This window comes from Lathamus discolor, chromosome 6, assembly GCF_037157495.1.
Source record: "Lathamus discolor isolate bLatDis1 chromosome 6, bLatDis1.hap1, whole genome shotgun sequence".
In the NCBI taxonomy this organism is placed as follows: Eukaryota; Metazoa; Chordata; class Aves; order Psittaciformes; family Psittacidae; genus Lathamus; species Lathamus discolor.
Genome location: NC_088889.1, coordinates 77,850,160 through 77,868,265, shown reverse-complemented (window position 1 = coordinate 77,868,265; position 18,106 = coordinate 77,850,160). Strand labels below are relative to the sequence as shown.

At 44.7% G+C, this 18,106-nt stretch overlaps 4 protein-coding genes across 11 annotated transcripts in view; 2 read left to right on the top strand and 2 right to left on the bottom strand.

The window, feature by feature from the left end:
• The window catches only part of ABAT (4-aminobutyrate aminotransferase), a 75,107-nt gene extending 72,443 nt beyond the window's left edge, over positions 1–2,664 (top strand). For all 5 annotated transcript variants that reach the window (XM_065683922.1, XM_065683920.1, XM_065683921.1 and 2 more), the window contains one exon: positions 503–2,664. In XM_065683922.1, coding sequence (XP_065539994.1) covers positions 503–556 — 54 coding nt within the window. In that variant the 3' untranslated portion in view covers positions 557–2,664. The remainder of the gene's footprint in view (positions 1–502) is intronic.
• An 806-nt stretch (positions 2,665–3,470) lies between these two features.
• Positions 3,471–8,714, bottom strand: TMEM186 (transmembrane protein 186). The gene is made up of 2 exons (XM_065683927.1): positions 5,944–8,714; positions 3,471–5,139 (listed from the first exon to the last, which is right to left on the bottom strand). Exons 1-2 carry the CDS (start codon positions 5,968–5,970, stop codon positions 4,369–4,371), a joined length of 798 nt encoding a protein of 265 aa, XP_065539999.1. The 5' UTR covers positions 5,971–8,714; the 3' UTR covers positions 3,471–4,368.
• PMM2 (phosphomannomutase 2) lies at positions 6,002–13,811 on the top strand. The gene is made up of 8 exons (XM_065683928.1): positions 6,002–6,111; positions 6,386–6,497; positions 7,538–7,614; positions 8,460–8,551; positions 8,732–8,831; positions 9,833–9,908; positions 11,087–11,202; positions 12,978–13,811. The coding sequence occupies exons 1-8, from the start codon at positions 6,043–6,045 to the stop codon at positions 13,080–13,082; spliced, it is 747 nt and encodes a 248-aa protein (XP_065540000.1). The 5' UTR covers positions 6,002–6,042; the 3' UTR covers positions 13,083–13,811.
• Positions 13,812–15,826: 2,015 nt separating this feature from the next.
• Positions 15,827–18,106, bottom strand: part of CARHSP1 (calcium regulated heat stable protein 1) — a 34,883-nt gene continuing 32,603 nt past the window's right edge. For all 4 annotated transcript variants that reach the window (XM_065683930.1, XM_065683931.1, XM_065683929.1 and 1 more), the window contains exon 4: positions 15,827–16,727. In XM_065683930.1, the coding sequence (XP_065540002.1) occupies positions 16,565–16,727 (163 nt within the window). In that variant the 3' untranslated portion in view covers positions 15,827–16,564. The remainder of the gene's footprint in view (positions 16,728–18,106) is intronic.

The following is an 18,106-nucleotide window of genomic DNA, read 5'->3' as shown; positions in this document are numbered from 1 at the left end:
CCAAGGCTCTGACTAAAGGCAAGGCAAGCTCAGCTCTGTGGCATGGAGTTTTCAAAAGAATTGATTCTGGGGTAAAAACAATACCATGCACTTGAAGTACTGCAGGAAGTTGTTTGCCAGCACTGAGCTATTTTAATATTTTGTCATTAAAAATGAAGTAGCTTGCAATTTTGTTCTGAAGAAACCTATTGTGTCATTTTGTGGCACTGCTGTACTTAACCAGTATGGCATGGCAGCTTTGAAGGCTCAGATGCTGTTGGAGCTCTTTCCACTACTGTTTAGATTAGTCCCAACATTCCAGGTGTTTTAGCTACAGGCATCCACTGTGTTCTAAGTTGCTGTGCAGCTTGAGGCCCTTCTGAATCCCTGACTGTGCTATATTGCTGTGTGGTTAGCAGTGATTTGGGGAGTTCTCCCAGCTCCTGCAGTGAGGTGAACCTCATTTTCTGGGTATTTGGCAATGATGGAAATGACTAGAGGACCTGTTCTATGCTTGGTTTAGGTGTTGTGCTGGGAGGCTGTGGCGACAGATCAATTCGTTTCCGTCCAACGCTGATCTTCAAGGATCACCACGCACACCTCTTCCTGAACATTTTCAGTGACATCTTAGCAAACTTCAAGTAAAAGCAGTTCCCTCACACTGAACGCTATGAAATTAGTTTGCATTAATTCATGTCTTCTCTACTTACGAGATAAGTGTAAAGTCATAAACTAAGGTTTGTGTTCTGTCTGTAATCCTGCCCAAGGCAAGCTGCTCCATGCAAACTCGACCCAGGCAGAGCATTGGTACTGGGCACCAGCAGGTACATGCAGCTGTCCCGCACTGTGCGTTCGTAGATGCTGTGGCCCTCCATCTTCTGGCTTGGGTCATAGTAACTGCAGAGTCCTCTCTACATTCATGGTCCTGACTATTTGATAGTCTAAATATGACCTGGTACAGTCTGTTTGCACAGGTAATTCCAGCACATTTACTCTTGTATCCGCAAGCAGCCACAAGCCTGCCATACAGAAAGTGCCATTCTCTAAGGGTAGCTGGAATAAACCCAGTGATTCAAGGAAAGCTCTGCTTTCCCCCACTGCCAAACACAATGTTTTACAGTTTTATGCCCCTGAACTCCTGCTACACCAACTGGATCAGGACACCATCAGCTACTCTCTGCCCAACTTTCAGCCTGCACGCACACCACTTTAGAGGCACTAATGCACTCAGCCACTTGTGCAGTGCTGTACATGCAACTCAAGTACTCATGCTTCTTCCTTTGTCCTGGATTTTAAAACTTTTACCTTCCCTTACAATCAGACTTGTGCAGAGAAAACTACACCTCGAGGTATCTAATTTGAGAAAGCTTAGAGAATCACGTGAAGCACATTATTACCACCTCTCAGCAACCCAGAATGATTTGCTGCCATTTACCCCGAACCACACAATAGGCATTCATTTATCTGTTACACATTCTACACGAATACTTGAGGCATTTTGGAAAACTACTAAGCAGAATTGCTTGATCTTGCCAATTACCTGAAGTAGGAGCCACTACAGTGAAGGCCTAGTCCTAACTGCACATCTGTAATGCAAAGTAATTGTGTTTGTTCTAATAGTTCATTCTGTCATTGATACTTGAGAGATCTTCTAGAAGGCCACAGATCAAAAAGTGTCAACAGTTTGTCAATACATTTCTCCTAAGAATTGTTTTGGATGTCTCTTTACTATGTGCTCTTTGTTGTTTGCTTAAGGCTGACCTGAACTAGGTCTAGTGCCTTTTTTCCCCCCTTTTCTTGGCTAGCAAATATCTGCATTTTGCTTAATAAGTTTATGTTGTGCGCCAAAAAACAGGGACCACAGTGGGCTTTAAAGCTGCCCTATTATGATCTGGCCACAATTTTTAAGAACATAATGAGACAGAGCATTAAAATATCTACACGTTTAATACAACTACCAAAATGTGAGAGGTTTCTTACTTGCTTTGAGAAGTATTAATTGTGGTTTTCCCATTTTATTTCTTGAGTGCTGGTAATGGGAAACCCCAGTACACTCACTTCTGCTAGCCTAAAAACAAGGGTATTTCTGTAAACCTCTGCAGAAACAGGAATCCTGGTACCAGCTGGTCAGAATCCGAGCAGGTTTTTGAACAGAGGTTGTAGAAATCTGGGGGGAAGGACTTGTAAACTGGTGTTCAGCACAATCTCGTTGTCATCGCTGTCCTTTTAAGTGTATTATCAACAAGACGAAAGTCAAACTGAGAACTGTATTTGACAGCATTTTGGGAATTAGTTTGTTTAACATATCAGTGCAGTAGTTTTAGTAAATGTCTCTAGCAAGTCTTGTACTTTTACAGAAGCAAGGGTCCAGTAATTTGAAGTCTTACCACATCTTCACTTTTATTATGAATATTCTAGGTGTTTTTATAATTTTTACTGACACTCAGTAACTGTATAATTGTGTACAACATGTTGATGAAATCATGTTAAGAGAATAACTTAGGAAGCACTGCAGCTGAAGCATATAAAGTTACTATTGTTTACAGCATCCTGTGGACAGTGTCAAATAGATGTTGAAACAAATACTTAACTACACTTCATGGTGTAACTAGTAACTGTACACAGATTCGTAACAAATGACATCTCATGTAATCAATATTCTTAAATAAAATATTTATAATGGAACTTCTCCAGGCTTTTCATTTTACACCTAGTATCTTCCTAAACTGAAGCACTGGTGCATATTAAATACATTCTAATGAAGATAAGCCTTCAAAAAACATGATGCATGCTTACAGTCCACTGTATTTTGCTGCAATGGTGTTTTAGCCATGGAACATTTCTCCTTTTGCTACTGCTTTACCATACGGTGTCAGCCAAAATTTAAAAGAATGGAGTTTCCATTAGGAAAAGTTCAACACAATAGTAAATCAGGGTTAGCCCATGCAGTGACATGGTGTTTTTACTTACCTGCATCTGCTGATCCATGAAGAGACACAAGTTTCAGTATGCATGAGGAAGTCACAAGGAAAAGAACACTCCAAATGTCTCTGTGGGTGAGGGCTGGCTTATTTGCTGTGAATTAACAGCTAGAAGAGTGGTGTAAGGAGTTCACTGGCTTATGGCAGCTCAGCAAGTGAGCAGATGTGGCTTTACATCCTGCTCCTCATTTCTACTGTTTTGGTTTTGCAAAAGGAGGCATCGTGCCAACAACTATGGAATTAGATCACTGACACAGTGTACTGTGTCACAGACACAGGTACTCAGCCCTGCAAGCACAACGGAATGCAAAGCACCCATTTCCAGCCTTCATTCAGCATTGCTTTCAGGTGTCATACTTTTTTTTGTTTCCTTTCAGGTAAACTCAGACTGGGGGAACAGGGAGTGGAAAGGGTATTTGGCAAAGGAGCTTTTGATGTTAAAATATGCCCAAATGGGTAAACACATCAAGGCTATATAGTAACCTTCACAGAAGACAGCTGCATTCATAGTACAAGACAGTTTTGGTTACATTTACTGAAGTTTTTGCAACTCTTGTTACAGCATTGATTAAATGTCAGTCACAAAACACAAACATGAGTATGTGCAAAGCAGGTCCAAATTTTCAGATGATCATGAGGATCCAAAGTGAGTAAAGGCTTTCAGACTGTCCTTGTAATCCACAGCATCACAGTTTATGGTTTAGGTATGTTTTCCCTTGGTTTCTATAAGAAGCCCCTGAAATACCCTCCCAATCAGTACCTCACCCTTACACCTGAACTGTCCATATGTCTTGCAACATGTTTTGCCCCATTATGTTCATGTCCTGGAAGACCTTGCCAAGGGACCCCACACACTGCATCCAGCATTGTATGCTGTTCCTCCCAGTCACCCCAATTTCATTAATGCATGAACATGTAGCTCCCTGACATCCAGCATTGTCGTATGTATGTACATATGAGTTTTAATTTCAAGAGGCTTCCCAGACAAACTGAAATGTGCTGAAAGAAACAACTAATTGAAGCTGTCCTGGCGGCACTTCAAGAGTTTTCCCTGTATCAGGACCATCTGAAAGGCCAGCGGAAACAGTTGGGGTCAGCAGCAGTAATTGATATAGCCTCCCACTGCATCTTCCAAGTAGAGCACTTTAGACTGAACTGCTGGTGACAGTGCACCAGGCACATCACTATCTGACATGGAAGAGACACTGCTCATACCTTAAACAAGCTACATAGCCACTTAATCCAGTGGATTGCTCTTTACCGTTGTTACTTTCTACACCGAGTGCAATTACCAGCTAGCTTTGCATAGGAAAATGACAGAAGTATGTTACTTTGGTAGTTAAACTTCACAGAAGAATAAGCACAATGAACATGCAACAAGGAAAATCACTGGAAATTAGCTGCTGTATCACTCAGGTTCTCCAAATATTTGCATAAACTTCTGTCTGTCTACAATCTGGCCAAACCTAAGTGTAAAATATAAAACGTCTGTACTGTTATAGCGTTTGAACTGGAGAAGCAGCTCCCCTTTGCTATCTCTGACTTCATCCAGAGGTATCACTGTCTCTAGGGGACAGTAAATGTCATTCCGTCTTCCCCAAAACGTCAAGTGGGCCACTTTAACCGTACAGCCAGTTTCACTTAAGTACATTAATCCAATAATTCGTCTGAAAAAGTAGCTCATACCATACAGCATTGCACCAGCAAAGAATGCGATGCCAGCTGTATACAAGAAGACACCCTGAGAAACCTGGTCTTGCAGGTAGAGGTAGCAGACAGGCGGCAGCATGAGCAGGGTGGTGCCAGTCTGCAGCAGCTTCAGTCGGGACAGCATCCGGCAGTACTTGATCCCTGGGAACCTGTACACCAGCTTGAACTCTTCTGCTTTCCCATCTGCTGCCTTTTGCCTGACCACAGCAGCGGGGGCCGAGTGGCACAGACAGGCAGATGGCTCTGGCTGTCTCCCGGGATAATTATTAACTCTGTTAATGTGCTGGTTTTGTGACTGCAAACGCACCCATGGACCACACAATTGTGACTGCAAACGCACCCATGGACCACACAACCAGGGCGGCTGCGCATCCTGCTTTTTCCATGACTTTGTCCAGAGCTCCTTTTGTAGACATCTCCCAAAAGCTGGTGCCATGCAGGTCTTAGTCCTAATTCTGCAGAGCCTAGCCTATAAGGAAACATTCCCACAGGTCATCATTTGAGTTGTCTTTAGGACCAAGTCCCCTTCAGCTCAGAATCTGCTCCTCAGGCACACAAGGACAGCAAGCAGCAGCCCCAGCTGACTGTAACCTTGTACTTAAAACCAGCGTTATGTTAGAAAGCTGGTATTCATGCCTGCAGCTGAGGAGGGAAAACACTTCTGGTAACATAGCTGATACCAGAGCCAGCTCCCTGAACACAGCCTCACGGCATCTCTGCCTCACTCTGTCTTTGAGCAACATCCAAGTAAGAGCACCAGCACCACAGGCTGCCTCTAAGCAATGAGGGCAAGAGAACGTGGCGCTGCTGGCCAGGGGTGTGTTCAATAAGCCCTTCTGTAACAATTTTAGGGCAACAGAAAAGAGTTAACCACAATGGAGGGCCGCGCCGCAAGAGGGCCCTGAGGACCACGAGGAACGTGCGGGACAACACAAGACAAAGGCAACAGAGGGAACTCCGCGCTGCCCTCACGCTGGCACACGCTCGCTACTGTCCCTGCAAGGACGCGAAACCCAGCGGACAGCAACGGGCACGGGCACGGCCCGAGGGCACCGCTCCAGAGCCCGCCTGCACCCTGCGGGCTGGAGGCCGGCGGCAGACACCGCGGCTCCACTCCTCACTGAGGCGGCCCAGACCCGTTGCGGGCGCCTCACAGGCGGCACCGCTCACCCCGCGCCCGGGAAAGGGAAGGAGGAAAGGGAAAAGGGGAAGGAGGAAAGGGAAAAGGGAAGGCGAAAGAGAAAAGGGAAGGAGGAAGGGAGCACCCGCTCACCACTGCCATTGCTCCAGCATCCCACATGCGCCTGCGCCACAGCGTCCACGGGCGGAGCGTGTCCCCGCTTCCCGTCGTGCCCCGCGTCTGGCGGGCGCCATGTCGGCGGCGGAGCCGTCCGTGCTGTGCCTGTTCGACGTGGATGGCACCCTCACCGCTCCGCGACAGGCGAGTGCTCCGCGCCGGGGCGGGCACACCGGGCAGGCCGCTTCCACTGCCGGCGGGCACGGGCCGCTCCTCAGGGGCTGCCAGCCCCGCGGGTGCCCCGCGTTCCGCATCCTGTCCCCGCGGTGCTCGGTGCGCTAACTACCGTTAAGGCGAAACACCGTACCCTTTTGGAAAGATCCGCGCGGCGCGGGGGGTTTGCTCGTCGTTGCGAACTGGAGGTGCCGGTGTCACGGTAGGAACGCCGACAGAGAGCTTGTTTTGTTTTGGCCCTTAGAAAATCACGGCGGAGATGGCGGCGTTCCTGCAGGAGCTGCGGCGGAGGGTGAAGGTCGGAGTGGTGGGAGGCTCCGACTTCGAGAAGATCAAGGAACAGCTCGGGGATGACGGTGAGGGCAGCGCGGGAGGCTGCGGAGGTTGAGCGTAGTGACCCCCGTCCGTCGCCCCGCTTTGCTGCTGGCGCTGCCTGGCTTTGCTGTCTCACACTCGGTCTTGGAAGAGCCACTTACAGGCGTTTAGAGAGCGCAGCCTGTGGTTGCGTTTGCAGGTACCTCGGTTCAGGGGTTGTTACTAACAGTGACATCCTGACTCGGTGACAGTACCGTGGGAGGGCGTTTGACCACCGTGGAATTCCGTACAGAACAGGTACAGGTGCAGGATGCTCAGCTGTGGAGCGCTTCCCCGAGGATCTGGGGTTGTTAACTGCAGGGTTCTGATGCAGAGATGGACTCTCGGCTTCAGGCCTTTGAGAGGCATTTCATTTTCTGTATATAAGGTGGCCTTTAATGGTCTTTATTTAACTGGTGACACAAATATGCCTTCGGTAATGCCCAAGTAATGCAGAATTTGTTTGACTTACAAGTGCTCTCCAGTAAGCCATATCATCATAGAATCATCAGACTCGGAACAGTTCGGATTGGAAGGGACCTTAAAGCTCATCCAGTTCCAGCCCCTGCCATGGGCAGGAACACCTTCCACTAGACCAGATTGCGCCAAGCCCTGTCCAACCTGGCCTTGCACCACAGTAAGACCCTCACAAGTCTGACATCTGCTGCAAATTAGTAACACTGAGAAAAGAAACCCGAGAGGGTAGTAGTTGAGGTGCTCTCTAGCCAGGCTGTATGCCAGGCTTTTGTAATGTTTGAGGTGTTCAGTCACTTCCTTATCATGTGATGCAAAGAGGCATATCTGCAGGAGAGGAAGAGCCTTTAAGCAAACCCACAGTCTTCATGTGATTTGAGGTGTGTGCTAATCGTGGAGTGAAATGAGAGTGACTCGTGTTCAGTGTTATGTTACTGAGTCTTTCATTCTGTATGATCTAATGTTTGCTGGATTTTAACCTATTTAATACAGTTTAACCTATTTTATACAGTTCAGCATTAGACATACAGTGGAAGTGATAAATTACTGTCTTTTTGTTTGGTTGTAGTGGTTGAAAAATTTGACTACGTTTTTCCAGAAAATGGCCTTGTAGCCTACAAAGATGGGAAATTCTTGTGCAAGCAGGTAAGGGAACTTACTAGTGACATGGAAGAGACATTTTCTAAACGAAACTTTCCTTTGTGGCTACAGTGCAGTCCCTTATAATCATCCTTCTAACTAAGGCCAGTGTGGCTGCTGTTCTCACGTGTCATCTCTGTAACAGATCACAGAATCACAGAATGGTTTGAGTTGGAAGGGACCTTAAAGCTCATCCAGTTTCCAGTTCCAATCCCCTGCCACGGGCAGGGACACCTTTCACCAGACCAGGTTGCTCCAAGCCCCATCCAACCTGGCTTTGAACCCTGCCAGGGATGGGGCAGCCGCAGCTTCTCTGGGCACCCTGTGCCAGCGCCTCAGCACCCTCACAGGGAAGAGCTTCTGCCTAAGAGCTCATCTCAGTCTCCCCTCTGTTAGGTTAAAGCCATTCCCCCTTGTCCTGTCTGTACACACCCTTGTCAAAAGCCCCTTCCAGGTTTCTTGTAGCCCCTTTAGGCTACAAAAAAAAGGCTCTCAGATCTCCCTGGAGCCTTCTCCAGGCTGAACAAGCCCAGCTCTCTCAGCCTGTCTCCAGAGCAGAGGTGCTCCAGCTCTCTGATTCACGTAGTGACAGTCTGCACCTCCAGCTTTGTTCTTTATTCTTTATTCATACTGAATAAGAGTTTGGTGCTATGGTTTAAAAAAGGGAGGTAAACAAAGAGAAAAATGAGAGCCTTCAGTTAGCACCATGTGTGCATCAACTGAGAGCTACTTACTGAAGGCATGTTCCTTTGTGGTATTAACTGCGCCCCGTTATACAGTATCTGTGTTTTCCACATGACTTGTTTTTAGAATCTCTAATTCTGGACCTTGATTGGTGGTTATTTTGTTAGAGCATTCAGGGGTACCTGGGCGAGGACATACTTCAGGATCTGATCAACTACTGCCTGAGCTACATTGCGAAGATTAAACTGCCAAAGAAAAGGTATGTGTGTACACACACCAGCGTCACCATGTTCTGCATGCTATAGTGTTGAACATCCATGTGTAAAGCAGGCTGCTTGGCAAAAAAACTAATGATCCTGTTGGTTTTGGAATTAAACCAAATACTTGGTATTTCAACCAATTTTTCATCTATTTTCTGCCTCAACCCATTCTTTTTCAGGGGCACTTTTATTGAGTTCCGAAACGGGATGTTAAATGTGTCCCCCATTGGAAGAAGCTGCAGCCAGGAAGAACGAGTTGAGTTCTATGAACTTGATAAAGTGAGTTACAACTCTTGAAAACTATACGGCTCTTCTGGAAGAGGCAGTTATGGCCAGGTTATGAGTTTTAAAAAGCTTTTATACTTTGCGCCTTTCTAAGTTTTCTTTTCATTTTAACCCTTTCCGTGTGGTTTAACCAACTTCTCTGTTCAGATTTCAGGAAATTAATAATACTTTGTTTGTTGCACTAGTGAACAATGATTACTTGCAGAAGGGATGGGTTTGGCTGAACCTATATCCAGAGTACCAAACATCCTACTTCTGCAGGATGCTTCTTAAAAAACCTCTCAGAGATCAAACCATACTTATGTGGAGCGCTTTTTAGGATACCAACCTATATCCATGCAAATCAATGAAACTATTCTGTTTCTTGTCAACTCTTTAGAGCCTTTTAAAGCAGAATTTAAAATCTGAGGCCAAACTCTTCACCATTTATTTTCCTTTGCACACAGCTATGTGAATCTGAGCCGTGGTATCAGAGTTCTGTTCCCTGCTACACTGTCATAACTGTTTCGGACCCAACACAAAAAGTGAGATTCAGATCCTCAAAAGAAGACTTTGCCTGGGTCTCAATTAATGGATGCTGAAAGATACCAAGTCCAAAGCATTCTGAAAACATCCATATACTCCCATTTTTGCGGTATATGGCATCAGAAGATTAGTACCAGTTTTGAGACTTCCTATGCCCCAGTCTCCCCATGTGTAAAACTGAATTTTACCAGGAGTTAAAGCATACTTCCTTGTCATTCTAAGATTTTCAGCTAGAAAAGTAGATAACGCAGCATCTAAATGAAGTTTTGCTCTCATTTTTGACAGGCTGATAACCAGTTAAAGTGGAAATATTCTCAGCGTGGTTTCAGTGATAATAAAATGAGGCTCTAGCACACCGATCCTAATTACGCAGACCTTTGGATGTTTTTGGGGTGTTTTTTGGGGGTTATCTTTTTATTGATGAATTAATACAGATGTTTGGTTTTGTTGTGCATTTATTTTTTCAACAGAAGGAACATATAAGAGAGAAATTTGTAGCTGATTTACGAAGAGAATTTGCAGGAAAAGGCCTCACGTTTTCTATAGGTATCATATTAAAAAAATGTCATTAAAATGTCATTTAATTTAAATGTCACTTAGTATGTGTCATAGCCATAAGAGGGTATGACTTCTCTCGTGTATGACAGATCTCTCTCTGGGGGTGGCTGCAGGCACTGCATGCAAGACTAAGCCTCTTTTTCCCCTTTGGCTTTCATGTGGTACATTTTAATTGAAATCCATCAACAGAGATAACATCGTTGCTTGTCATCAGTTTATTGTCTTTTATTGTCAGTTGGGTGACTGATTTTGCTCATTTTGAAGCAAGTTACATGCTTCTGATTAGTCAAGAGTTGTTTCTGCAAATCAGTTTTGATCAGAAATGCTGTATCAGTACTGTTCCAGTAGCCTTGGTTCTTCAGCCCTGCAGCTTTATTTGCGAAAGGAAAGGAATTCCAAAAGCAAGTGCAGTCTTAAAGATAAAAGTGATATAATGGGGAATTACTTTTCCATGTGTTTCTTTTTTCCTCCCTTTCCCCCAGTATATTACCACATTCTTGCCCTTTATTATTTTTCAAAATTATAAAAAAGTATGGTTGCTATTAGTGCTGTGGTGTGGAAACACTGAGGCAGAAATGAACTGCAGTATGGCTCTCCTAAAGCATGTTGTAAATACTCTTTTGACACCTGCTTCAACTGGAAATGATGCTTTTATGCATGGATAAACCCCAAGCATTTGGAACTGAAGCATTTGTTGTTCTGTCAGGCTGTGTTAAAAAAACTGATTTCCTCCTTTTTCTGTTCTCAAGCTTTAGCAAGTCTTTTGTGTAAGACCTTATGGCTGTACATAGACCAATGGCTGTATTCAGTCATGTAGTTTCTTTCTAAAGTTAAAAAGATTAAATGTAATTTTTAAATAAAGGTTCAGTTTTGGGAGCCATGAGTGCTTGGGAACATGCTAAGACTTTCATATTTGTTTAATGGGTAAGTAAGAATCTGTAAATCACAACTAATTACTGATACCCTATAGAACACTTGCTGTAAGACTTAACTCCAGGGTCTTACAACATCTCTGACTTCTCAGAGCTCCCTCTACCAAAAATCTGACCCAGTTTAGGTTTTCGCACTTACTCTTCCCTCAGGAATGTGTTTTAATAGTAAAACATTAACAAAACAAACAAATTATAACAATGCATTAACAACAGCTTGGTTCGTGTCTGTCCTAGGAGGCCAGATAAGCTTCGATGTGTTCCCAGATGGCTGGGATAAGCGGTACTGCTTAGGAATCGTTGCCAGTGATGGATACAAGACCATTTATTTCTTCGGAGATAAGACTATGCCAGTGAGTATACTGTTTTGTGTGTGTATTTCAGAGCTTTTCTTTTAAAGCACAAGCAGTGTGGGTTCTAACCAGCTGACAGGAATTGAAGTCAGAATATAAACGTACGTCTGTGTTTACCTTGTTGTGGGTTACTGGTCAGCACAGTGCTGAGACACAGCTGTGTCACTTCTGTTTGCTGAAGTGAACACCATGTTCTTGACAGACTTAATAGAGTTTGGTTTTAAATTGAACTTCTGTAATTCTGTTTAAAACCTAGGTGACATGACTGTGTAAAACATTATCAAGTTTTTTTGTTGTAGATTGATGGTTCTTGGTGGCTGGTGTTTATTAAACATTGATTTTTCCATTGAATTTAATACTGTTCCTTTGCTAACCACTCTGTCTCCACATTGAGGAGCTGAAATTACACATAACTCCTGTCCTGAGGCATTGGGCTGAGCTAAACATCTTTGCAGGGCAAGTTAGAGGCTTTTCTAAACAGCAAGCAAAGACCTGTCTAGAGCCAGTGAGTGCAACGGCAAGCACAAGGGTGAAATGGAAGTTGTCTGAGCATGGCTGAGGGATGGTGTCAGGCTAAGATTTAGCAGAAAAGGCTTAGTTTTATAGGAACTTACAATTTTTGTAAGTTAAAAAGAACTTTATAGCTTTATAAACATAAAAGGCCAAATTTTACAAGAAGCTTTAAAGGGTTTTTCCCCCCTTGAAATGAGCTGCAAAAGTCCCTCTGGCATAGAGCTATGGACAGTTGATTTTAAACCCCTGTAAGTGGCAGTGCAGCATTTAAAGAGTTTGGAAGTAGCCAGAGCTGCTGCTGCCTCACTGGGAAGCCACGTGGCAAACAATTTACAAACATTAGGAAACTGCTTCCTGTAACACATGAAGCTGCAGCTTTCACGGGGCCCTGCTCATGCAGGTGCCTCTGGCTTTGCTCCCTGCGCCAGCTGTGAAAGGACAGTTAATGGATCCCGTGATCTGAAACCAATTACAAATGTCACATCAAACCAGTAGCCACAAGGCCAAAACATTAGTGCAGAAGCAAAAGTTCACATCTGAACAATGATGTATAACTAAAAGGAAAGAAGACCAAGTTGGAAGGAAGAGGATAATGCAAAAGAAGTTACAAATACCATGTGCTGGTATAGTGTCCTGTAACAAGCTTTACACCCTGGTATTAACAAGTAAACAATTTCTAAAAGTCAATTACACAAGCTATAAACAGAGGTAAAGTTGTACTCTTTCTTTACCAGTGCTAAAGTGCAGGGCAGGAAGCTCTCATGCAAGCGTGTGGTGTTCAGCTGAAGGTTTGGCTGAGCTGTGCTATAAACACATCATGCAAAAATCTCACACTGGAGGTTCGCAGGTTTTTAGCTTTCTGGAAGACATCTCAGATGTGACAGTGTTAGCAAAGAAAGGTTTTGGTTGGAAGGGACCTTAAAGCTCATCCAGTTCCAACTCCCTGCCCCAGGCAGGGACATCTTCCACTAAAGTAGGTTGTTCCGAGCCCCATCCAACCTGGCCTTGAACACTGCCAGGGATGGGGCAGCCACAGCTTCTCTGGGCAACCTGTGCCAGTGCCTCACCACCCTCATGGAGAAGTTTTTCCCAGTATATAATCTAGTTCTCCACTCTGTCCGTTTAGAGCCATTCCCCCTTGTAAAAAGCCCCTTCTTTCCATAGGTTCTTTTGTGTGTCCCCTTTCCACCCCAAGTCCGTGACTGTACATTAAGTTAAATAGAATTAAATCCCCTTCTGCCTTTTTCCTCATCTGTTTTCAGGGAGGGAATGACTATGAAATTTACACAGACTCCAGAACAGAAGGCCACAGCGTCACATCCCCACAGGATACAAGAAGAATCTGTGAAGAGCTGTTTTTTAAATAAAAGACTTTTAGGATTCACACTGATAAAATGGTTAAGGCACACTAATGACTCAAAATTGTCTTCCTGATGTATGGTTTTTTGTAATTGGTCATGAATAGCAAGTGCTTTGCAGGTCAGTCATGACTGAAGGGAAGTACTTTGTTGCTCAGTGGTAGAATACAGCAGAGCTCATTGAGTACCATCCTTTCCCTGTGCCCATTCACACAGGTACTTTGTTTTCTTTCTTGTTGATTGTGATCTGATTTATGATCTCAAAATTAGCCTATAAGGCTTTATCCCTTGTTTTTATTAAGCTGCTATTTAAAAGATGAATGTTTTAGAGTTGGTTGGGGTTTTTTTTTTAATACTACCTTTTACTATAAAAATCAAGAATTATGTGGCAGATGTGATTTTCTTGTTTAAAACTGGAAGATGAGTAAAAGAGAGGTGTTCTTTCTCTCTGGGACTAGGAAGAGAGAACTGCATGGTCAGAACAGGCATCAGTTCTACCACCACTGTAACAGCTGCCACTGTCACACTTCTGTCACTGATTACATTCCTGATAGGACATTAAGGGTAGGTGAGATTTTAGTACTAAGGACAGCGATGTAAACTCTGTTAAATTTCAAGTTGAAGCATGACAGTCTGTAACTGTTAATACTACTTGTCACATCTGGCATTAGGAAAGCAATCTTGTTTAAAACGGTTTCATTTAGTAAAGGAGAATAAAAATCTCATAACAAAAAATTACTATTTCAGTTTGTCATTTTGGCAAACAAAATATGTAAAGCAGACCTGTTGTGTGCTGTCTGTCTGCACAGAGAAATGATTTGACTTGAATCTTTCCAAGTTTATGTGATACTTATGCAGTAAAAAAGGGGAGAACACCATCTTTGTATACAAACTATAATCCCCAGAGGGCTTACAGAACAGGTGGGGGAGCTGCATTGCCCTTCTGCATGGGAACTATCTGTCTTCTAACACCCTTTTCATGTGCCTACTTCCAGAGTAGCTGAGTCTCAGCCATTTCCATGAGAGCAGACTTCAGGCCAGAACTACCTGTAGTGCCCAGATGCTCTGTAAAGGTGGCCAGATTTTAGCAGCTGCTGCTTTGTGCGAGTGTACTTGGGAGGTATCTGATGGTTTGGTTATGCTGCTGCATGGTTGTGTCCTGTATTTGTAGGATGTCACCTATGCAAAATACCCCGTGCAGGAACAAACACAGATTTGTTCTCAGCCTCAAATACCATCACCTGTGTGCACATACCTGCACATGTTTGAATGGTATAAGCTTGCTAGTGGGTCTTGCACAGCCATTGCCAATAGCTGAGGTTTATCATTTGTCTCTCAGGCCAGCAGATGAGAAGCAAACATTGTGTCTCCTGAGGCCAGGAAAAAAAAAACCGAACAGAAAGCAAAGCACAGCAACCCACCATGTCTCATCCCTTGCCTCCATCTCTCCTTCCCTAGTGTGAGCTCAAAAAAGCAGGTCAGGCCCAAGCTGTGGTCCTGTCCCCTGGAGCCTGGATAAAGCTGCTGCACCATTGTGAACACTGGCTGCTCTGCCCTGGGAGCCCCTTCTGAAGCATTCTGGCTTGCCTTCCTCCCCCACGTCCCCATTCAAATGACCAGGCTGTGCTTATAGCTCCTTGTTCCCCCCTATTGTATGTTAATATAAATAATAGCTAATATTAAATACTATACAATGGAAAAAAAAATGTATTTACAGAAGTGGTTGTATATATCGTACACTAACCAATTAAGCAGCTAGAAAACTTGCTAAGATACTCCCTAATCATTCTGGTAATGCCAGTCAGTTGATACTACAATGCTTTTTAAAACATTTCAACTATCATCATACAGGAGTGCATATGCAGCACCTGTGTTCTGTAACACTACCTCAATACAAACTACGCAGAGAGCAGACTGAAGACATATGTTAAAGCATTACAGTGGTCACATTTGTTGTAAAGGAAGCAGCCTGTGTTACTCCAACAAGCTGAACACTGTTAAATCCACCACTACTAAGTCTTATGGTTAATAAAAAACAACCAGAACTCCCAAACCCTACTGCAGGTGGGTTGTTATTTCACACTACAGTGTAATGCAGGTACAGCCACAGTAGAACCACCATCACAGTAGTTACTAACCTCCAGACACCTGGAGGTGTCTCCAGGCACCTTAAATGTCTTAAGATATTTCATGACAGCAAGTGGCTGCTAAAACTGCACTAGGCAGCTGGAGTTAGTTCCCTGTCACACAACTAACAGGAGAGTGTGATGCCATCTTTTCTATTTCTTTATTTTCAAAGTCAATAAAAATCCACTGTTAAGAACATAACAGAGAAAAATGCTTCATTTGGAAAATAAAAGATGTGGAAGGCAAACAGGGACAGACCTAAGTTGCACTACAACTACATGAAATCTTGCAGGCAGAGAAGAGTCAGGGCAAGGGTGACCATATCACATCCTACTGAGCTGCTTCACCCAGACATGCAGCTGAGCCTGTTCAGGAACTCACACAGCAGTTTACACACTTGCCCCTGAACAGCATACACTGTGATACTGAACAGCACACAACTTGCTTTCCAGGGGTATGGTTACTCTGCCTGCCCAGAGCAATGCTGTGGCAGGCATTCAACTATATGCCATCAATAAGGTAATCTTCAGCTTTGTCTAAATACAGACACAGAGGCTGTGAAGCACCCACTACTTTACAGTTTTCTACCACTTACCTTGAAGTGAAATTTTTGAATTTTGGGTTGATTTTTTTTTTTAGTTTTTTTTTTTAATACTGGCCTATAAAATCTGTTGCTAATCAACCATCAAGGCACCTAAATAGATTCACAAACAATCCAGGCTTTAAAACCACAATATTCCACTCATACACAGGCATGCCATTTGCAAAGGGAGCACCTGAAGGGCACCCAGCTGGGGCCATGGGAGCATAACCACCAGATGGAAAAATCCCACCCTGCTGTAGCTACTCTTGTGAGCTTCCATCCATAAGGCAAAGCAGTGGCAGCAGTGAACACCTCTCCCTCACTCAAGCCAAGGTGTGCAGGCATTGTCCCAGCAGGAAGCCTACTCCAAGCCTTACAGAAGAGCAGCTCCAGGGAATACAGTGCTCACACACCTCTAGGGCCTCAGAGCGGTGCCTCTGCCGCAGCCAAAGCTCTCCTCCAGCCCTCTCCTCGAGTCCCCTGGGCATTTCCTGGCACCAGCTCATGAGATAAAAGAGAAACCCCAAGCTTCCCCTCCTCCACCAAGCACACACCAGCTCTCTTTAAAATACAGTTTTGTAAACACATTGCGCTAAATTTTGTTTTCATTAGCATTTGAATTACCTTTTGTTTTGTGTTTCAGCTGTAACACCACTAATTCTGGCCTGCTTCTGCTTTATTGACAAGGCAGTATTTCCGCCTGCACAACACACAAGGTATTCTTAGCACAGGTCCACTGCAGCCAGGTGTTGAGCAGTGACTGTGCTCCCTCTGGGGCACCTCAGGAGCTGACGACGTGCCCCGACCAGGTCTCATGCTTGGTTCCAGGAGCCAAGTGGGTGATCACCACCTCCACTGCCTGCAGCTTCTCGTTCTTCGGGGGGATGGTGCACATCTTATAGGTGACCTCGTCGCCTGCCACGGGAACATATTCGCCTTCGATGCTGTGGAGGGGAAGCTTCAGTTAATCATAAATCACATCAATGCTCTTCCGCAGCTTAAGTTTCCTATCACGATTATCTTTTGTGGCAATTATTACCAAGATATTTCAGGGGGTTTTATAGAGCCCACCTTCCACCACAGCCTGAGATTGATTATTGTCGTCTTGCACCAAAATCCTATGAAAACACTATGAACACCACCACACACAAACAACTCCCCACTTCGTACGGCTTAAAAACAACGAGCCTTGGAGAGCCCTGCGGGGAACCACCCCTGCAGCCACCTCTTCCTCGCCAGCAGCACTAGAGGGCAGGGCTGACACCGTTTGCCGCTCCATTTGGGGTTTGTGTTTTCAAACCAGAGAAGTTGGTGTGGGTTTTATTTTATTCTCTCGCATAAGCTTTTGAAGTTTGGCTTGTCTGAGGTCCCCCCCCTTTGTCTTGTTTCATGGCACAGACGGACTGTACCGTGCCAGGCATTACTTTAGGTTACACCACAACACAGTTTGTCTGGAGGATGAAAACAAACCTGGGGTTTTTCACAGCAAAAAGTGTTGGAAGGAGCTCGGTGACACACCGCACCACAGGAACTGCCCCCCAGCACTCCGGAGGATTTCCAGGGGTCACTCACTCCTACCCAGCCTCTTCCAGCATGAGGACATGGGATGCTGGAGGACTTACACCCTGCATTCCTTACCCTGAGTCCTTACTGGAGAGATGGGGAAATGCAAGCATACTGATGAGACAACTGCCAAGGGTAACATCCTGCCTGCCTTCCACCCCTGCAGTCAAGATCAGAGCTTTTTAATAAAGATCCCAGCACGTGCCAATGAAGGCAGTCAGGCAGAGATGCCTTCCAACCCAATCCTCTGACAGCAGAAAAGAATGCTTCGCCTTCCCTTCAACAGACCAAGACCATCCCATGCTCAGGTTCTCTCCTCTTACAACGCAGGCTCTAGATTGCTGGTGGTTTTCAGCAGCATTTGTATATGTGAACAGATAAACGCTAATTGTAAAATATACTGGGTGCCCAACTGGTCTGACTTGCTCGTGTACCCTCTGTCACACTGGGAGCAAGATATGGGGTCAGGGCAAAAGAAGAAAACAAGCCTTCTAGGTCAGAAATGGGGCAGACACTACTGGGTGTGTTATCTGCCTTCACTGGGAGCAGGCTGGGAGCATACTCACACCACCAGGAATTTTACCCCACAACTGTTTCTGAGATCTAAGGCTACACCAGTGCCATTCAGTCCACTCTTGCCTTATGCCCCATTCTTGTTACAGCTTTTCTATTGCAGGAAAGACTGGCAGGACTGACAGGAGATAACTATACTGGCCCTCACTGCCTGTATTAATTTCACATCAGATGCTTCTCTCTGCTG